A 21,460-nucleotide genomic window follows, 5' to 3' on the forward strand; every position below is an offset into this window, starting at 1 on the left:
GTTTAGCCATTCCCCAATCGATGGATATCTTTTGTGTTTCTAGTTCTTTGCTATCACAAAAAGCGTTCCTATACATTTTGTTGGGTGCTTGAGATATATACCCAGCACTGGAATCTCTGTGTCAAAGGGTTAAGATTATTAGGTATTCTCTTTGCATAGTTCTAAATTGCTTTCCATAGTGGTTGGCTTAATTCATACCTCTACCAATGGTTCATTAGTGTGTTCATTTTTCTACAACCCTTCCAACAATGGCTAGTCCCATCTTTTGTCATCTTTTCTAATTTAGCATAAATTTTAATGGGACAGAATCTGAATTTTGATGCAATTTTAATGGGATACATCTAATTTTATTTGGAATTCAAATTTACATCAATGGCACATTGGATGGACTGACATTTATAGGAAAGGGGTTTTACATCTGAGGGGAGGGATGGTATAGATTTCATATTTTTCTTTATGGTAGTTTTTTTAAACTTCATTCACAATAGACAGTAGCAATAATATTAGTGTTGAACAATTTAGATTCTTACTAGTAGTGACATAGAGAATGAGTTAATCAGTTGTATAATGTATACAATATATGTATATAGTTTGTATGTATTTATGTGTATATATATATATAGTCTGTACTTATGTATATACAGTTTGTACTTATGTTTATAGTTTGATATGTCTTATTATAATTTATATTTCAATTGAAATGCCATGGTACTCATTGGGATTGTAGTTGCTTACTAGTTGCAAATTGTACCATTTTGATATTTGTTTCATATGGTAGGTTGAAAATATCTATTTTTAGTAGATCCTGTCAAATAGAAGGGCAGCTACGTAGTGTATAGCAAAGCTTCTTGAACTGTGATTTGTGACCCCATATGGGGTCATGTAAGTGAATGTGGAGGGGGTCACAAAAAATTTGGCAGTAAATGTTTGATTTGTATACCGATTTTATATACCTATATATCCCAGGCCGTATAAAAATTTCTTGGGTAAAAAGGGGTTGCTAGTGGAAAAAGTTTAAGAATCCCTGGTGTAATCAAACCATTCTGGAGAACAATTTGGAATTATGCCCAAAGGGCTACAAAGCTTTGACCCAGCAATACCACTTTTGGGTCTTTTTCCCAAAGAGATCATAAAAAGGGGAAAAGGACCCACATGTACAAACATATTTATAGCTGCTCTTTTTGTGGTGGCAAGGAATTGGAAATTGAGGGGATGCCCATCAATTGGAGAATGGCTGGACAAGTTGTGGTATATGAATGTAATGGAATTCTATTGTGCTGTAAGAAACGATGAGCAGGAGGAGTTCAGAGAAACCTGGAAGGACTTTCATGAACTGATGATGAGTGACATGAGCAGAACCAGGAGAACATTATACACAGTATCATCAACATTATGTGTTGATCAACTAGATAGACTAGATTCTTCTCACCAATCCAAGGGTACAAGAAAGTTCCAAAGGATTCATGATGGAAAAGGCTCTCTGAATGCAGAAAAAAAAAGGAACTGTGGAATATGGATTCTGATTGGACCATACTATTTCTTTTGTTTTTGGTGCTGATGTTTTTCTTTTTTGAGGTTTTTCCTTTTTGCTCTGATTCTTCTTTTATAACATGACTAATGCAGAAATATGTTTAATGTTTTATATATATATTTGAACCTATATCAGATTACCTGCTGTCTAGGGGAGGGGGGGAGGGGGGAGAAAATTTTGAAATTGGAAATCGTATATAAACAAATGTTGGAAAACTATTTCTACATGTAACTGGAAAATAATAAAATACTTTTATTTAAAAAATATTAAATAAAGGTGGGCAGGGCAATTAAAAAAAAAGAATCCCTGGTGTAAAAGATAGAATACTGGATCTAAAGTCAGGAAGATAAGTCTTTCTGAGTTCAAATCTGGCCTCACTTAATAGTTGTGGGACCCTGGGCAAGTAAGTCACTTAACCCTGTTTGCCTCAGTTTCCTTATCTGTAAAAGGAATGGGAGAAAGAAATTGAAAACCACTCCAGTGTCTTTCCCAAGAAAACCCTAAATGGAATTATGGACCATCAGACATGACTGAACAATAAGAAATAAAATAGAAGACCAGTTTGGTACTAGAAATAATGTAAAAGACATTCTGAAGAACTTGTAGCCCATCAATAAAGGGAAACTTAACAGACAGCTTCCTGGAATGCTCATCAAAGACAAATTGAGCATAACTGACTGACATCTGATTGCAGATGGGAAAAGGTAAGCACTGCTTCCCATGGAGATACTACCTTCATCTTCATCTTCATCTCTCTCTCTCTCTCTCTCCCTCTCTCTCTCTCTTTCTTTCTCCTTCTCTTCCTCCTCATCCTCACAACAATAGTTCCAACACTACTTTCAGTCTGCATAGCTTTATCCTCTCCTCTCACCAGTGCTTTGTATAGAACTGGATAAAAAGTATGTCCTGTCAAGCAAAGTTGTAACTAGAATGGAATGACTAGAGTATTGTCTAAGGGTGTTAACAACTGGGCGAATGTATTTCCTCCTCTGTGCCTTGCACCTCATAACCATCCACTAGCCTGTCCTGAGGGTTGCAACCCCATTTCCTTATAGGATCCTGGATTACCACCCCCAGGGTCCTGTCTTCATGGTTCCCTCTTTCCTGAGCTCATATTTTCCTCAACCTCTCTCTGTGAAGCGTTAGGTGACACATTCTAAAGTCTGGGCTTCTTCCTCTTCTGGCATGACTGTACCTTCTATGATGCTCTTCCTTTACAAGCAGACTGTAGTGTTGCTACTGTCCACCTCATCATATTCCAATCCCTCCCCATAATCAATCAACCGTTATATGTCAGGCTAAAGGATTCCTGGCTTCCTCTGCTGTCTGAGGATAGGGATCTGTGCTGACTGCATGGCCATCAGCGTAGGAGGCACAGATTCCACGTTCCAAAATTCTATTCCCTTTTCCAAAAAGTTCCAACACAGGAATTCCATGAGAGGGTAGGACCATATCTAGCTCTTACCCACTTCACTTAATAGAATGTTCTAGGCTTTTCCCTAGGATAGAAAGTCTCAGGAACCTCATAGATGCTACAACCTGTTTCATAACTCAGAATGAGGAATTACCTGAGGGGACCCCACAACTGATAGGGAACATCTCCTGATCCTTTGTATTCTTCCTATAAACTAAAAGTAACAGCTTCCTGTGGTTGCTGGTGGCACCTCAAGACCAAATTTGAATTTGTATCCTGATCAGTCAGACTGACATTTGTGAGTATATTTTAAGTAGATTATAAATGCCTGGAGAGGAAAAGCTATGTCTTATATATTCTGTACATTCTATATAGTACCTTGTACTCATAGGCGCTCAATGGTGATTGTTGAATTGTGGCATTTAAAACATTCAAGAGACACAATTTTGGGGTAATTAAAAATTTTATTAATAATGTTAGAATTTTAATGAAAGGTCAGTGACATGCTTGAAGACCAAAGACCATCATGGTGGGCTTGTGGCTTATTTGCCCTTGGAAGAGGGGTGTTCCTGAGGGTGGCAATCAATTCTGATTGGTTAGCAATTATTGAGAAAATGAATATTACAATGAGGGACTGGACCTATCTTAATGAACTCTGATTATGTCATTTACTTCTAAGTTACCTTCAGCCTAGGGCAACATATTCAGATAATTTATCCCCACCCAAACCTGAGTAGAACACCCATGGGCTTCCTGGCTGGGGTTTGAACAAGATTGTTAAGAAAGATAATCCAACCTCATTATCAGTAATGTCCTTTAAGAGACTAACCTTTGAAATGAGGACTGTAGAAGAAGGGGGAACTCTGGATCTCCCCAAATCATTGGTTATTAATCATCATTTCTCTTAGAATCATTGAACACTTACCTTCAAAATCAAACAGTTCTTTATGTTATTTATTCTTTAAGTAAAAAAGTAGGTCAAAAAATATCTCTCCCTAAGTGTAATCTAACCATAGTAGGGCTCCAGTTACCTAGGGGAAGCAGGCAATTTAAAAGATACATGTGCCAAGTGCTTTCTTGGGAAATAGTTGCCCTCTTGTGTTGTAGATGATAGCTATGCTAATCATAGGCTGATTGTGTGGGCATGAGGCCAGGGAATACAGTTAGCCACAGTATTTAGAGGGAATAAAGCTGACATCTACCTTTGATAAAGTTGACCTACATGTGTTGATGACTTGGCAACATATTTGGGGCATAAACTGGTTAAACTTGTGGACCTCACCAGGCAGCATCTACCCAGTGGTAGAATCCTGGATATGTACTTCCTTTGTGGTGTTCTCTGCTCTCTCCTGGTTTCCCTCCTCCTTGGAAATATAAGCATCTCTTTTGTTTTGTCTTTTTTATCCCCAACTGTCTGACACAGGGTCAGGTACATTTTTTTTTTTTTTTTGCCAGCATCCAAACCTGGGATTTCATTTGTGTGGGGAGTTCCCAGTGAGGAAACTCCCTCTGCTAGGGCCAATCAGAAACTCTTTTGTCATTTATAGCCTTTGAGAACTGCCTGAACCAATTTACCTTTACCTCAAAAACTTCCTCTTTTCCTTTAAGAAGCAGCTTACCTGTTGCCTTCTACAGGAAGCTTTTTTTGATTCCCCCCATCCTACTACCCAAACCACCATGCATATAAGTACTTTCTATATAGAAATAGTTATTTATTATGAATTTTTTATTTATGCTGTATATCTTTCACATGAACTTTTTTCTTTCATTAAAATGTAAACTCATTTTGCATAGGGATTGTTTCATTCTTTGTACTTGTATCTTTACTACTTAAAAACGCTTGACAGGGAATCAGTGCTTAATACTTGTTAAACAATTGGCTGATTTATTGATAAGAGACCCAGTGACTTGTTCAGGGTCACACAGCCAGTATGCATTAAAGGTTGACCTTGAGCTTAGGTATTCTTGACTGGGGTCAATTCTTTAGTTACTACACCATACCTTTAAGAATCATTGTGAGGATGAGATATTATTTGTAAAGCACTTTGTAAACTTTAATGTCTATCTAATTATTATGGTTATTATAGTGCCTTTCTGCTTTTCATATAGTAAGTATTTAATAAATGCTTGTGGACAGCTAGGTGACACAGTGGATAGAATGCCAGGTCTGAAGTCAGGAAGACTTATCTTCTTTTGTTTAAATTGGGCCTCAGATTTGTGCTGACTTGTGACATTGGGCAAGTCACTTAACCCTGTTTGCCTCAGTTTCTTCATCTATAAAATGAGCTGGAAAAGGAAATGGTAAAGTACTCCAGTATCCTTGCCAAGAAAACCACAAATGGGGTTACAAAGAGTTGGACATGACTGAAATGACTGAACAATGACAAAAAATGCTCACTGAACAGAATTGAAATGCTTCATGGGGCATGTCTGAAGTTGATAACAATTATTATGATGATATCTAGTACTTATATCATACCTACTATGTGCCAGGCACTGTGATAATATTATCATGGTTGCTCCATACAACAATTCTGGGAGATAAGTACTATTATTATTCCCATTGTATAGTTGAGGAAACTGTGACAGAGAGAGGTTAAGTGATTTGCCCAAGGTCATACAACTAGTAGATTAGAATTTAGATCTTCTTGGCTCCAGGCTTAGCACTCTATCTGCTGTACCACTTAGCTGCCCTAAGTACTATGTTGATTTTTCTAGTAGTATGTAGTGGGCAATGGCAAATTACTAGAGACAGTGATAAAATATAGCTAGGATCAGTACATGCTAAGTCCCTAAAGACATTCTCTCTGAGTTACTATCCTGGCCAATTGTGCCAATGCTATGGGATCCTTATCATTCATGAGTCTGGCACTTCTGACCCTTTGAATGATATAAATTAAGCTTTCACTATTTTCCAGTCACTGTACTGAATACTGGGAATACATACATCTACATCTACATCTACATCTACATCTACACATACATATACATACACATACATATACATACACACACATACACACATACATACACATACACATACACATACACATACACATACATATACATATACATATACATATACATATACATATACATATACATATACATATACATATACATATACATATACATATAAAAGCAAGATGGCCCCTGCTCTCAAGAATTCATATTCTAATGGTGGGCAGTAATGCCTAAAAGGCAACAGGAAAATGGAGGGGGTGGGGTGTTGAGGGAAGTGCCAGAGTGGAGGAATCGGCCCAGGCATGATAAGACAAGAACTGACCCATCAGAGTCCAGGGGTCCAGGGGTGGGGGTGGGGTTCAGGAGGACATTGAGGTGATATTCAGATAGAGGCTTCACAGCATAAAGCATGTTATGAAAGGCATGAAGTGACAGGAGGCAAGAGCTGCCATGTAGGCATCTTGGGGTCTTCCTATTTGATTCTGCCACCATTACAACTGTGCATTGAGCCCATCAGTATTGGCCTACCCATCACCCCGTAGACAACAGTGACAGACACCCAGGAATACCAGTGGGCCCGGTGTCAAGCTCTCCTGGGCAGACAGGCAGGCAGGGGCTATTCAGTGTAAATAATTTACAGTTGGGCTGCTTCCATTAAGATTCTGGGAGACGTGGCTTTACTCAGTTTTCTCTTCATTTGTTAACAGAGTTCTGTGTTCCTGCTGGAAGGGACCCTAGAGGCCACTGAATCCAATCTTCTCATTTGATAGGAAACAGGCCAAGAGAAGTAAAGTGAGCTGTCTGTGCTAAGTCACAGGGAAATGAGGAGCATTCCTGCTACCAGATTCTCTTTCTCCAAATCTAGGGTTCTGTCCACCACATTATTCTGCCTTCAACCATTCTTTAATTTATGTGATTTCTGCCCAGTTGTAGAAACAGTCTGAGACTAAAATAGGGAGCTAAGAAAAATCCTGTCATAGCAATGTTTATGTTGATAAAGAAGAGTGAAATCTCTGCCTTGCAGTGATCTGCATTGGGGGATAAAAATAGAAGGAATGATCAGATTTCCCGTGCTACAGTATGGCTGCGTGGGCACAAAGGCTAATATCTGGGTCATATGGTGGTCTGGCAGAGAGTTGGTTATCCTGATCACTGTGGTCAATCTGGGTAAACTAGTCTTTTCAGGACCATCTGCTTTCCTGGTCTATAGAAATACACAAAGGATCTATGATTTTGGAAATAAGTGAGGAACTCCCTATGGGACATTTCTACAACTTAGTAGATCAACCCTAGAGAGGTGCTTAAGGCTCACAGATCTGATGACTTCTCTGGGGATCATCTGGCTAATAAATGCCAGAGGCAGGATTTGGGTCTAGGACTCCAAGCCCAGTATTCGATCCATGATATCTCACTAACTCTTCTACATGGTGACCAAATTAATCATAGCAGGACAAATTTTCATAGGATCATAGATCCAGAGCAGGAATGGACCTCAGAGACCTTCTAGTTTAACCCTCTTATCTTACAGATGAGCAAACTGGGCTTAATGTCTGTTAAAGGGCTTTCCCAGGGTCACACAGGCAGTGGACTTTAGAGGTGGGACTGGAATCCAATTGGGGTTCCTTTCCCTTGTACCATGTTGTCTCTCCCTTTCTCGTTGTGTTGTGTAAAACAATCCTTAAGTATGGAAAATTTTCAAACCTTCCCAAATCTTTCAGAAGTAATACATTTGCAAATGCCCCAAATTCAAATTTCTTACTTAGACAAGCCTAGTCTACAGATTTTTAACCATAGGATCTTAATACCATATCTGAAATGTCCAACCATCTGAACAGAAGTAGCTTTCAATCTATGAACAAAGAGTTATCTCAACTTTTAGTGAGACAACAAGGTTACTTCAAGTACATGGGTTTGGATGTGAACCAGTTTGAACAGACTTGTGAGAGCCGATTGTTAAATTTTCAGTGTGAGAATTTATACTACTGAAATCTTCAAATGTTACAAATCAGGGCTTGGTTTGCTGTTTTGCTGGTTGTCTAGACTTAAGAAAGTGACAGAAAGATGTTATTAATGCAGAATAAAATTAAAAGTGTGTCATGAACATATTTTCCCTCTAGAAAGCCATTTGTTAAATGTTTACCGGCAAACAACCCTGGATATAACTACCTAAGCAATTATCTGTGGAGTCAGAAGAGTTAAATTCAAAAACTAACTCTGCTCCTTACTGCCCTATGTGACTTTGGTCAAATTCTTTAACTTTTCTGAACCCTTTTTTCCTTATCTCTAAAACAAGAACATTTGAGTTGCCTTCTTGTTTTAAAATTCTCATCAACCAGCCAACAACAAAACAATAAAAATGGTATTGCTTGATTTAATTATGGGATTATGGGTTGGGGATGCTATTATTTATTTGTTCACCGTAAGCAATCAGAACAGTGGGAAGTACAAGAGGCTGCTATGGATTCTTTGCAGGACCAGACAGAGAGAACAGAATAAAATCAAGAGCTATTGCTTCACCAAGAACAAAAGTGTTTGGAAACTCCACCAGACAGGCAAGCCATATTGCAGTTATGTAGAGACCTTTCAGGTTCTCTTGACTTGTTGATGAGGGATATACGGATGTTCAACCAAACCCATCTCTAAAAAATGCTTTTGATGCAGGAACTTTTAGGCAAAATAAAGCCATCCTCCACCCTGACTCCCACCCCCAAAGTGATTAGAATTTGAAGGCTAAACATTTTACCATTATGGTATTTTGTAATTTTCAGAGTCCATATCAAGATTTTTTAAAACTTAGCCAACATAGGATTTGTTTTGCTTGACTATGCATGTTTGTTACAGGAATTTTGTTTTGTTTCTTTTCTCACTGGTGGTTGGGCATATTAAGAGGGAGAGGATGAGGATTTGAAAACATTTTTAAATGAATTCTTAAAACAGGTTCCAATAGAATATTTTTCATGTTTATCTATGTATTGTGTGCTTGTATAGTTCATGAGATGTTTGTTTAGCTATAATTAGAAAGTAAAATGCTTTTAATGTGCTAAAAAAAACCCATTCCTACCCTACTGATTTTCAAGGATGACTTGGTGTCCTGAGCAACTTGGCTATTTTGTAGGACACAGCAGTGTGGCAAAGGGATGATAATCAAAATTAACCAATAACTGACACATAGCACCTAAAGATTTGCAAACTGCTTTATACACCTTCTCTTATTTGATCCTTAAGACAACCCTGCTACATAGTGACTATTGCTATTCTCTCAGCTATGTAGATAAAGCACAGAGAGGTTGAAACAAAGTCAGAAGCAACATTCAAACCTGGGTCTCTCCTTAGATCAAGTCTAGCTGCAAAGACCTAAGACTTTCTTACTGTGCAGGTGCTTATTTTCACTTTAAAAATCAAGTATCTCTGGGGTGTGGAAAGAGCAGTGGACTAATAGTCAGAGATGTCCTTTAGTCTCTGCACTATATAGACAGCTAGGTGGAGCTTTAGTGTACAAAGCTCTGGGCCTGGAGTCAAGAAGACCTGAATTCAAATGTGACCTCAGAGGCATACTAGCATCATGACCTAGGGCAAGACATTTAAGTTCTGTTTGCTTCAGTTTCTTCATCATTTAAATGGAGAAAATAATAGCACCCCCCTCTCAAGGTTGTTATAAACATCAAATGAGGTGATAATCATAGAACACTTAGCATAGTGCTTGGCATATATTAGGTGCTTAATAAATTCTTGTTTCCTTCCTCTACCACTCACTATTGCTATTACTAATGATAAAACCTAGCACTTATTTAGTCCTTTGAGGTTTGCAAAGTGCTTTATAACAAATATTATCTCAGTTGATCCTCACAAAAACCCTGGGAAATAGGTGCTATTATTGCCCACATTTTACAAATGAGGAAACTGAGACAGAGAAGCTAAGTGACTTACCTTCGGTCACAGGTAACAAGTGCTGTTCAGAGGCAGGATTTGAACCTAGGTCTTCTGGTTCAAAGTCCGGGTCTCTATCCGCTGTGCCATCCAGGCTCCTCTTCAGTAGAACTCAATCTCTTCATCAGCACAGTGAGGATAAGAAGACTTGTCCTACCTACTTCTCATACATCTAGTATAGGACAAATATTTTGTTAACTGCAAACACATGTTACAGATGGGAGCTATGCTAATGATAATTGTTCTCTCAATAAAAGCCAAGTTCATGCACACATGGAAATGTTAACTAATTGAAATATGTGTCTCTTTATATAGTGACCATATATATACACATTATATTATATATAATGTTCATAATTATATATACATGTATTCTATGCTATATATTTATGGTATATACACATGTGTGTGTGTGTATATACACACACACACACACACACACATAATATAGCTCAATTAATTAACATTTCCCAAGACTAAAAGCATCTTTTTTCCCCCTTAAGGGCTAAGTTGTAGGTAATAAAATGCATGATTTTATGTGCAAAACAGTGTTCTGACTATGACAGAAGCAAGTAGAAGCTCCTTGTGAAAACAGCAAGCAACTGGATCATAGAACCTAGATATGAATTATAAACAATCATAGATCTATAGCTGGAAGAGATGCCACAAGGGGCTTCTAAGTTATGTCTCCTGAAATGTGGAGAACGATCCGTTTTCTCTGATCCTTACAACCTTTAAAACCCTTCAAAAGAAGGAATTATGCACAAGAGGTAAAAAAAGCAATTTAGGCTGTTTCTATGGTATAGAACACCAAGAACCAAAATGAGGTAAAAACATGATGAATTGAAATAGCCAAGAGGACTAATCCTTAATTCATAAGCTCCTACTCAGCAACCCCTTCCCATTGCCTACTGTTGGGGCAGGGCTACTGAAATTACCCAAGATCCCAGGAAGAAGAAAACTCAAAGATCTTGAACATAAGCAGATAAATCAATAGGAAAAATATTAATAACAGGAGGGAATATAGTTTTCAAATCAGCTAAAAAAGTCGACATTATGAATTGCAAGACAAAAGCAAAATGAATCAACTTGTGATGAAGAAGAGAAACATATGAACTCCCAAGAGAACAAAGAACCATAGCAGAATATTCCCATATGATTTCAAAGAGAAATAAGAATTGTGAAAGAATTTATGACCCATGTAGCAGAAATAATGGGTAGACTAAAATATTTCAATCCATGGTGGCAAGTCTCAAAAAATTAAAAAAGAGAGAGAGACAGAGACAGAGAGAGAGAGAGAGAGAGAGAGAGAGAGAGAGAGAGAGAGAGAGAGAGAGAGAGAATGAACAATTTACTGGGAATACAAATACAGAGAAGTGAAAGACAATTTGGAAGAAAAAGTAAAAAATAATGTTAAAGGAAAAATGATTTCCATGCAAGCAAAACAAAGTTGGTTTAAAAGACAGGACGCATAGAAGCAATTTAAGACTTATAGATGCTTCAGAACAAGTAAAAAACCTTAATACCATAATACAATACACAATACAAACAAAGCAAAACAAAACCCAAACTGCCCAGAACTTCTGAACACAGAAAACAAAGTTCTAATAAAAAAAATTCACAGATGGCCTTCAGAAAAAAAACACAAAACAAGGCTTTATGCTGCAACCCCATGACACATAATGATTAAATTTGACAATCTCAGTGACAAATTCTGCTAGTGACCAGAAGAAAGAGGGGAAATAAAGGAAAAGAACTTCAAAAAATTCAAGACTATCCTGCCTGTCACTAGAAACTGCAGGAGAGAATGGAATATTCATAAAAACAAAGGAACTCAAAATTCTACTCTAGATGATATACTTTGTAAATCTGAATCTTATAACTATGAAAAATTATGGATATTCAATAAAAGAGGAATTTGGAGAATTTCTCAGAAAAAAATCCAGATATGAACAAATTATTTCTCAAATTCCTCAGAAAACAGAAATATAAGAAAGGCACCCAAATACAGCAATCAAGGACAAGAGCAAAATAACATAAAATATTGAGAGATTTCTTTCTAAAAGTACATAAGACAAGGTGAAAGTAAAAAGTAAATAAATGGGCTGGTGGAGAACCAAGCCTGAAACATTACATGCTATACCTTATAACATCTTGCCTACAGGTGAATTAATTGTGTGTGTGTGTGTGTGTGTGTGTGTGTGTGTGTGTGTGTGTGTGTGAGTAACCTAGAGAATAGGTTGCATAAAAGGGAAGAGGGGAGAAAGAAGATAAGGGTGATTTGTGATGCACCTTAATCGAGTTAACGGTTGACAAGGAAGGGAAAATAACTCCTTCAGTCTCACAGAAAGAAGAAACTCTATAAGAAAGTGGGCAAAGAAGCAAAGGGAAGAATTGAAACCAGGAGAAAGGGGCAAAGCTTGTTTCAGTGGTGGGAAGGGGTACCACTGATGAATGCTTCCATGGGGGAAGAAAAATATTCTATAAAGAGAAATGGGAACCTTACAATGAGTTTAATCTGTAGGGTTTTGATACTTAGACAACTCATACTGCCCTAAGAGAAGGGGAATCAGAGCTTTTGGAAGCTACTGACAACTCGAAGAGTGGAAAGTCATGGGACCAGTGGGATTGTATGTCAAATGAGGAGAAAATTACTAGGACAAGGATTAATAATAATTGCATAATCAAGGTAATAGGACTATTCCTACCACAGTGCTGTATCATATCACTTGCAGAACCTAGTATTTCTAAAAGTAAAGTATAGGAAGGAAAGAGATAAGGAGATCTACAAGATAATAAAGTTGAAACAATTTATGAGGAAAATTAAAATAGGTATCTCAGAAGCTTTAATTTCATGGAAGGATCTCAGAAACCATTTAATCTAACTCTTTAATATTTCAGATGATGATACTGAAGCTTAGAGATTTGCTCAAGGTCATAGACCTTTTTTTTTAGGTCTTAAAAAGATTTAGTCCAATTCTTTTATTATATAAGTGAGGAAACAGGGACATAAAGTGACTTGTTCAAAATGATGATCAAAAAGTACTAATTATCCAATATAAAGAATTATTTTAAGTAATTAGAACTGTCATCAAATAAGATGTACTCTCTTATAAGATAGTGAGTTCCCAGGCACAAGAAGTATTCTAGAGATTGCCTACCACAGTTAGGAATGTTATAGAGGGATAGTAGACAAGTTTATCTACCACTAAAGTCCCCTTCAACTGTAAAGTTAAGATTCAATAATTCTATATCCAGGTTTCTTATAACACATTTAGTAGCATAAAGGGTAAATTGAGGTGCAAAATGATCAACATCATAGGGCAGGAGACCATTCTAAGGACCAATATGCTGTAGCAGAAAGTGACAGTTTTGGAGTTAGGAGGACTAGATGTGAAGCATAGCTATACTCCTTAGTACCAACATGATTTTGGGCAAGGAATTTCCTTTCTCTGGACCAAAGTTTTCTCATCTCTAAGACAAGGTATTAGACTAGACAACCTCTAAGGTCACTTCCAATTCTAAATCCTATGTATCACCTTATGCTTGACATCACTCACCTTCCAATTCTCTACTTGACAGATATAAATTCACAGCCCCAACCACAGCAGGAAACTTCTGCATGAAATATTTCTTCTGTGATTTTGCAAGTGAAAAGACATTGAGAGGAGGAGAACCCCAGATGGATGTGATTGAAGTTCCTTTGCCCCCTAAGGCTGGCATATGCTGCCAGATCAATGACTGACACTGATGAGGCTGTATTGCAAGGAAGATAACTATGTCAGCACTGAGACTGCATCTGTTCTTCATGGACTAAGTACAGAGCCTCCCAGTTCAGCCCCTATAGCTGGGTGAATGTGTCCTGGAAATTTTCATTAATGGATGGCATTAAGCTAATGGAAAACTAATGACAAACAGAAGATAATTGCTTTTTCTACAATACAGTGATTAAACCTAAGCATCATAGTCTTCCATCCTCCTCCAACCCCCAATTAATTTATTCCAAAAAGCCTCTCAATACATTTTAACTTTCCTAGATTTAGAGCATTTTAAACAAAATTTTTAACTCTTCATGGCCAAAATTTGTTTGAATGCCTTTAAGTAATGAGTTGTAGAGAACTTTTGCTAAAAAGAAAAACAAATGAAACAATGGATAGTGGAGGAATTGGGCCGATGATAAATATTAACCTTGCTGCTTGGCCATTTTTATCCCCATTGGTTGATTGCTATTTTTGGTTACAGGAGTTCTCCTGTCATTGTTGCTTACACTTCTGGAAAATGAAACCGTGAGGTGCATTGTAAAGAACTGTAGGCTGGGAGTGAGGCAATTTGTATTTAGCCCCACCTCATCTAATCAACGGCCTTGGGGAAATCATTTGCTGCAGTGGAAAGAATTCTGGATCTGGAGTCAAAATATCTGGGTTCCCATCCTGCCATTTCCACTTACTAATTCTGTGACCCTAAGAAAAACACTTCCTCTGTTTCTCATATGAAAAATGAATGGGCTGGATTAGATAGCCTAAGAACACTTCTGCCTCCAGATCTCTGATCCCATGATTTGTCCTCTCAATGGATCAGTCTCCTCCTCTGTAAAAGGAAGGGGTTGAACCAGATGATGGCTAAGGTCCCTTAGCTTTGTCTTACACAGATTCCATGAAAGCAAGGACTATATTCTATTGAACCTTTACATCTTCCCCAACATATAGGTGTCTAACAATTGTTCCATGGAAGAATTATTGCCATTATAGTGATTCCTATAGTAGCAGCATGGTTCTGAGAAACTCTCTACCAGTTACTACTGATCAACCTACTTGGGCATAGGTTATATTTCCCCAGTGAACCCTAAGAAACTGTTGGACAGGAACCTTTTTTTTCTTTGTATCCCCCAATATCTAGAAGATAGTAGGCAATTAATACTTACTGAATTGAAATCAGTTTTATAGGCTCCATACTAACACTGCAGGGGTTGAAAATGTTCTACTACTTTATATGTAGACATATTTAAAGACACATTGGGGGTCACTAATATTTACAGACATTACCACCTCATGTATAAATCAGAATGTGCATGAACAAACCTGCAAGGGATAGGGAAGGCCTGGCCCTGGGACTTGACTATGAGGAAACATTCTAATCTCCTAAACCTGAGCTCAGTAGTGACAGCAAAGGTGGTGGAGAGTTTGCCCCTTTTTCAGAAGGACTGAATTGGAATCCTGGCTCTGCCACTTGCTAGCTGTATGATCCTGGATAAGTTTCAGCATCTGTAAATTGGAGATTGTAATGTTGGCACTGCCTTCTTCACAGTGTTATTGGGAGAAAGTGTTTTGTGAAACTTAAAGCACTATGTAAACGTTGAATTATCATTTCAAGTATTTGATTCTTACAGTCCTGCATGAGGAAAAGACTGCACCCCTCAGCCCACACAACCCAGTAAGTTGGATGTGGGACTAGTATAACTCACTCCCTTGGTGAAGGAAAGCCCCCAAAGAAGAAGGGGCATTCCTCCCCTATAACATCGTCTAACCTCTGAAGAACAAGAAGACAAGGGAATATCATCTATCATGTCTAGAGAGGTGATGGCGGAGAAGGAAAGGAGGAAATGATTGTCTCTGGCTCTTCCTCATATAAGGGAATGAATCAGAGATAATACGTGTCCTGGAATAGATCTTTAGAACTGACAGGATTTCCTTTTTCCCTTTTTTTTCTTTTTTAAAAGATTTAAGCTTTATTTGGCCAGTGTAATCAGTTAGAACATTATGGTAGAAATGCTTAAAGAACTCAATAGACAATATGGTACAAAGGAAAGAAGGTTGAATTTGGAATAAAGAAGCATTGGTTTGAATCCCAGTTTTTCCATTTACTATATGTGTGATCTTAATCTCTCTGGCCTAAGTTTTCTCATCTGAAGGGCTTGGAGCAGATCTTTAAGGTAATTTCTAGCTCTAAATACGTAATGCTATAAATTATTTTTTTTCAATTTTTTTTTTTTGGTGAGGCAATTGGGGTTAAGTGACTTGCCCAGGGTCACACAGCCAGTAAATGTTAAGTGTCTGAGGCTGGATTTGAACTCAGGTCCTCCTGACTCCAGGGCCGGTGCTCTATCCACTGCACCATCTAGCTGCCCTGATGCTATAAATTATGATTAAGTTCAGACCTCTTTGGCCTATGACCACTCAATTAGCCTCCCCAATTCTCCCAAATCATAAGGGTCCTGATTTATTAGATCAAGTAGGTACTGGTTCCTATCTCATACTTGAGAATGTAATCAACAATCACAAAGCAATGCATCAGAAATATATGGAAGAATTTGTCTCAGAACATGGTAGGTCACATTGTTTATGAATATGATCTAAATGGGAAAGCTGCTTAGCCATCTTCCCCTTACCCACTGATTGCTGTCACAAATACAAAACTAGAGGGTAGTTCCACCCAGTTCTGAAAAGCAAAATTGTAGAACACTCAGTCATGATACACTGGTAAGAAGGTTCAAGAGTCTTTGTGTTTAGCCTAATGGCTTCCCCTCATGATCTTGAGGAATGTTTGATTCCATAGCCTAACTTGTCATTGAATTATTGAATGTGTTTAAAAATCCTACGGACAAGGTTCTTAAAAAGTGATGTCATAAGCTTTTGTGACACTACAAGTATGCCATACACCAAATTGTTTAGTTAAGACAGTCATTCTTTTTTTTTAGAAAGTCATTCTTTTAACTTTACAACCCACTTTAACCAGAATATGTGATAAAAGCCATGAAATCACACATCCATCTTACTATTTCCATGAAAGAATAAGAGGCTCACTAAGATGATCTTGGCTAATAGTGACCATTACCTTTCTAAAAATTTAAAAAGCAATGAGGAAAAGACATTCAACTTGACATACAGGCTAGGATAATGTACCACTTAATTAAAAAAAGAAAAGAAAACACGCGCGCGCGCGCACACACACACACACACACACCCTGGGTTTTTAATCAGTGCTTTTCTTCTTCAGTTGGGAATTTTACAAGCCTTCAGATGCATTTGCAGTTTGGTTGGTTGAACCCATAATTCATAGGTTCTTATTTTTAAGGTATGCTGATCTAGTTCTTCACTTTTATCATTTCTCTTTACCACTGTCTTCTTCAGTCTCAGTTTCTAACTCTAGTTCTTCATTTTCATCTACGACTTCTAAGTGACTTACTTCCCTTGCTCCCTCATGACCACCACTGTCAAGAAATTTTTCAAAACCTTCTAGTGTCCTTATCCCATGGTATTCAATGATTTTTTTATCAGGACCTGCAGGGAAGTACATCAGTGTGGGGAAACTGTGGACCATAACTGAATCTACTTCATTAACTGATGCATCTATCTTGGCAATGATTATATTTTCATGATCCTTGTAAGTTTCTCCCAGTTCATTCCAAATGGAAGCTATTTTTTTGCACTCAGTACACCAAGGAGCATAGAAGTTCACAAAAACATTAGTTTTTTCATCAAAAGCAACTTTTTCAAAGTTCTTCCCAACCAATACTTTAACAGGCCCTTTATCCCAATCATCAGGAATTTCTTGGCTCACCAGATGGTAGTTGAATTTGCCCTCCAAAAACTGCTTACAGAATTCCTCTATCTTCTCTGAAGTTAATTCGTCTGACTCAGGCTTGTACTTGACCATCTCAGTTTCCATACTAATGAGGCGCAATGTTGGGCAATCTTCTTTCTCCAGGGCAAAGAAATTAAGGATACCCTTGTTCTCATTGCGATCACTATCAATGATGATAAAGAAGATAATCTCCCTGAAATTTTCAGCTGCTTTTTTGAAGTTGTTAATTTGATCCTCAGAGTCTGGACTGCTCTTTGGCAAGAACAGTAATAAATGAGTTTTCAACTGACTTGCAAAAATCTTTGGGGCAGTCTGTTCATTGAACTCGATGACCAAGGGCAGCCGGTGGCGGTTCACAAAATGTATTACATTCATTTTTGTAATCTCTCCATCAAAATTGTTTCGACCTTCATCAAACTTTTTAAAGAGAATAATGCTATCTTTATCCAGTTGATATTTAGAGAATGTGTCATCGCTGTAAGTGATTCCAAATGGGATGTCATCCATGCACTCTGCAGCCGCTGTGAAATTCTCAACATTGGCGGACCGAGCATCTTTGAATATGCCTATAACAGAAACTTCATTGGAATCCACTAAAGACTGGACAGCAGCAGCATCTTCCAGAATAATGAGAGATGGTTGGATTCGTTTCTTCATCCATTCCACAATATCTTTAGCTTCTCTACCATCTGTATAATCCATAGGGCAAGAGGTATCTCCATTCTTAAATAACTTGATAGTAGGGAACACTCGAATTTTAAATTGACGTGCTAGATGGTGCTCTTCAGTGGCATTTACTTTGGCCAATCTGATTTGAGAACTCTCAGCTTTCAACTGTTCCGCTGCCTTGGCAAACTCAGGTAACAAATCTCGACAGGGAGTACACCAAGGAGCATAGAAGTCCACCAAGAGGTAGTCATAGGCGGCCAGCACCTCACTGAAATTGCTCAAATTTAAGACCAGGACATGATCTTCCTCCTCTTCAGTCTCAGGAGAGTCTGCGATCTCAGTGGAGACTTCCAGGGCTAGGGAGAGCAGAGCGCAGCTCACAGCGCTTTCTGTGGGCAGGTCGGGCTACTAGTAGATCGTGGGGGCGGGGAGTGGGTGGGAGTAGCTACAGTTATCTCCACCGGCCATTCGAAAGGAGCAAAGGAGTGGAGGCACGCGCACCAGAGCAGCCCTAGCTTGCGGAATGCCCTTCCACCCTCTATTTGCCAATGAGCAGCTGGTGTTTGGAGTTTGAATCCCAACTCTAGATCTGCATGACACTAGGCAAAGCACAGGTATCTTTATCTGCATGACCGTAGGGAGTTGGATTAAAGTAGCCGCTAATTGCTCTTCCAATTTAGAAATCTACTCTGTGCAGATGCAGTTTGTGATGATGAGGAAATGTATCTTTGAAACGTGTTTTCTTCACATTGTTCACCTTTCTATATGTACTGCTTTCCCCCCAGAAACTTCCTTAAACCCTAGTCTCATAGACTTAAAGTTGGAGAGTATCTTTGAGGGCATCTACACTTCAACCTGGAAGGAACCTTAGAGACAAACTAGTCCTACCCATTCATTTTACAGATCAGAAAACAGGACCAGGGAGGTGACGTGTAGCTTCACTTCAGAAGTTAGTACCTATTAGAGGCAGATTTGATCTCAGGTCAGTACAGTGCCGTAGGAAAGAGAGCTGAACTGCTGAACTTAAATGACGTACCTGGAGTCATGGGAAATGAGTTCTTCTTTTTTTTTTTTTTTTAGTGAGGCAATTGGGGTTAAGTGACTTGCCCAGGGTCACACAGCTAGTAAGTGTTAAGTGTCCGAGGCCGGATTTGAACTCAGGTACTCCTGACTCCAGGGCCGGTGCTTTATCCACTGTGCCACCTAGCTGCCCTGGAAAGGAGTTCTAATTCTAGCTCTGCTCCTAATTTACTGTGTGACCGTTGGACAAATAATTCACGTCTCTGGGCCTCCTTCCTCATCTGTATCATCAAGGATTTGGACTAGATAACTTCAGAGGTCTTTCTCAGCAGTAGTAGCAACTGCCTAGTAACTCCATGATCCTTTGATCCCAGAATCTGTTAAGTGACTTGAGGATGGTTAAAAGGGATAGCTGGTAGAGTTGGTCATCACACTCAGGTCTCCAGACTCCATTTCTAGTGCTCTTTCTCCTACACCAAGCTGTCCAGAATAAAAATCCATATTTCATCCAATAAAAGAGTCAGGTTTTAATTTTGTTGTTTTTTATGTTGTTGTTAAGTCATTTCAGCATGTTGGACTCCTCCTGACCTCATTAGAGGATACTTTATTCTATTATTGTCTTCCAGATTTCTAGAAAAGTGGGGGAAAGCAGACCTTTCTCATTCCTGCTGGAATCTAGAGCTGTGGGGGAGGCTACACAGATTCTCCAAGCTAGGACTTCATGTTGAAGATTATGATCTTGTTGCTCAGTCATTTTTTTTTTTCTCCAGTGGGTGGTGGACTCTTCATGACCCCATTTGGGGTTTTCTTGAGAAAGATATGGGAGTGGTGGTTTTCTATTTCCTTCTCCAGCTCCTTCTACAGACAAGGAAACTGAGGCAAACAGGGTTAAGTGACTCACCCAGGGTCACAGTCTAGTAAGTATCTGAGGTCAGATTTGAATTCAGGAACATGAGTCTTCCTGACTCCAGGCCTGACACTCTATCTACTGTACCCCCTAACTGCCCCTAGATTTATGATAGCCCAACCTTTATCCTACCATACAACTGGGCTGATGAGCATATTCCCAGGGTGAGTACACCTTGCATTAATGTTTCACTTTATTTCTGTCTGTATAAAGAGAACCAAGTGAGAAGATCCCGACTGTAATAATTCTTTCTTTTTACTCTTTTTTTTATTATCATATTCCCTTTTATCCACTTATAAAGCTACCAACCTAGTTCAGGCCCTCATTATTTCTTACCCAAACTATTGCATAACCTTCTAATTGGTCTCTCTGTCTGAATTCTGTCCTTCCTCCATATTTGTCCTCTGTTAAGCTGCCAAAGTGATTTTTTTGAAACATGCAACTTTTCTAGTTTTAGACATATCCATAATCTGCTCCTCTCATTCAATCCCTCCCTGCATCATCATAAATATGCCTAGTCCAGTGAGATTTATTCCCACACTGGATGTGACCAAAAATATGTCTCCCTCTGCATTTTAAGTTCATCACCTCACTGGTAGGAAATCAGTGTTCTATTTCATCTTCAATCTTCTGAACTAGTTGTCTGTCATTGCACTGATCAATAAGCTTCAGTGGCTTCTTCCTGCTTTCAGAAGGTTTTCTTTCTTTCTTTCTTTCTTTCTTTTGCATTCATAATCCCTTACAATCTGTATCCAGTTTACCCTTCCAGGCTCTTGTACATTAATCCTTTTCACTTATTCTCCATTTCAACCAAACTGGCCTAATTGCTATTTCCCTATGAAGTATTCCATCTCCTTCTCTGGGCCTTGAATTCCTTCTCATCTCCACCTTTTACAATTCCTATTTCTCTTCAAGGCCCAATATTTATGTATGTATGTTTGTATGTGTGTATGTAAGACTCACAAATATGTTCCTCAAAAGAAGTTGGAAATTGACTATCAGTAGATTATTCCTAGACCTTGAGGGACTGACCCTCCATACACCTATTAGAGAAGAGTATAAAAGGTCAGGACTAAGCCTTTGCCCAACAGAAAGAAGATGCCAAGAGGAAAGCTGAAGAACATTGCTATTTTGTCCAACAAGGAAAGAAAAGAGCACACTCATCTGGTTTTATGTTTCCTAGGAAGAGAGAAGTGGGAAGGGATTGCAAGGAGGGAAAAAATTTAGAACTGAAAATTTTTTAAAAAAATGAATGTTAAAGGGAGGCAGCTAGGTGGCACAGTGGATAAAGCACAAGCCCTGGATTCAGGAGGACCTGAGTTCAAATCTGACCTCAGAAACTTGACACTTATTAGCTGTGTGACCCTGGGCAAGTCACTTAACCCTCATTACCCTGCAAAAAAAAAAAGAATGTTAAAAAGTAAATTTTTTCTTGTTCAATCATTTT

General features: G+C 38.5%; 1 protein-coding gene across 1 annotated transcript in view; it reads right to left on the bottom strand.

The window, feature by feature from the left end:
* Positions 1-16,934: 16,934 nt before the first annotated feature.
* The window catches only part of LOC122738335 (protein disulfide-isomerase-like), a 39,728-nt gene continuing 35,202 nt past the window's right edge, over positions 16,935-21,460 (bottom strand). The window contains exon 2 of the mRNA XM_043980386.1: positions 16,935-18,491. Coding sequence (XP_043836321.1) covers positions 16,935-18,491 — 1,557 coding nt within the window. The remainder of the gene's footprint in view (positions 18,492-21,460) is intronic.

This window comes from Dromiciops gliroides, chromosome 2 (assembly GCF_019393635.1).
Source record: "Dromiciops gliroides isolate mDroGli1 chromosome 2, mDroGli1.pri, whole genome shotgun sequence".
Lineage (NCBI taxonomy): Eukaryota > Metazoa > Chordata > Mammalia > Microbiotheria > Microbiotheriidae > Dromiciops > Dromiciops gliroides.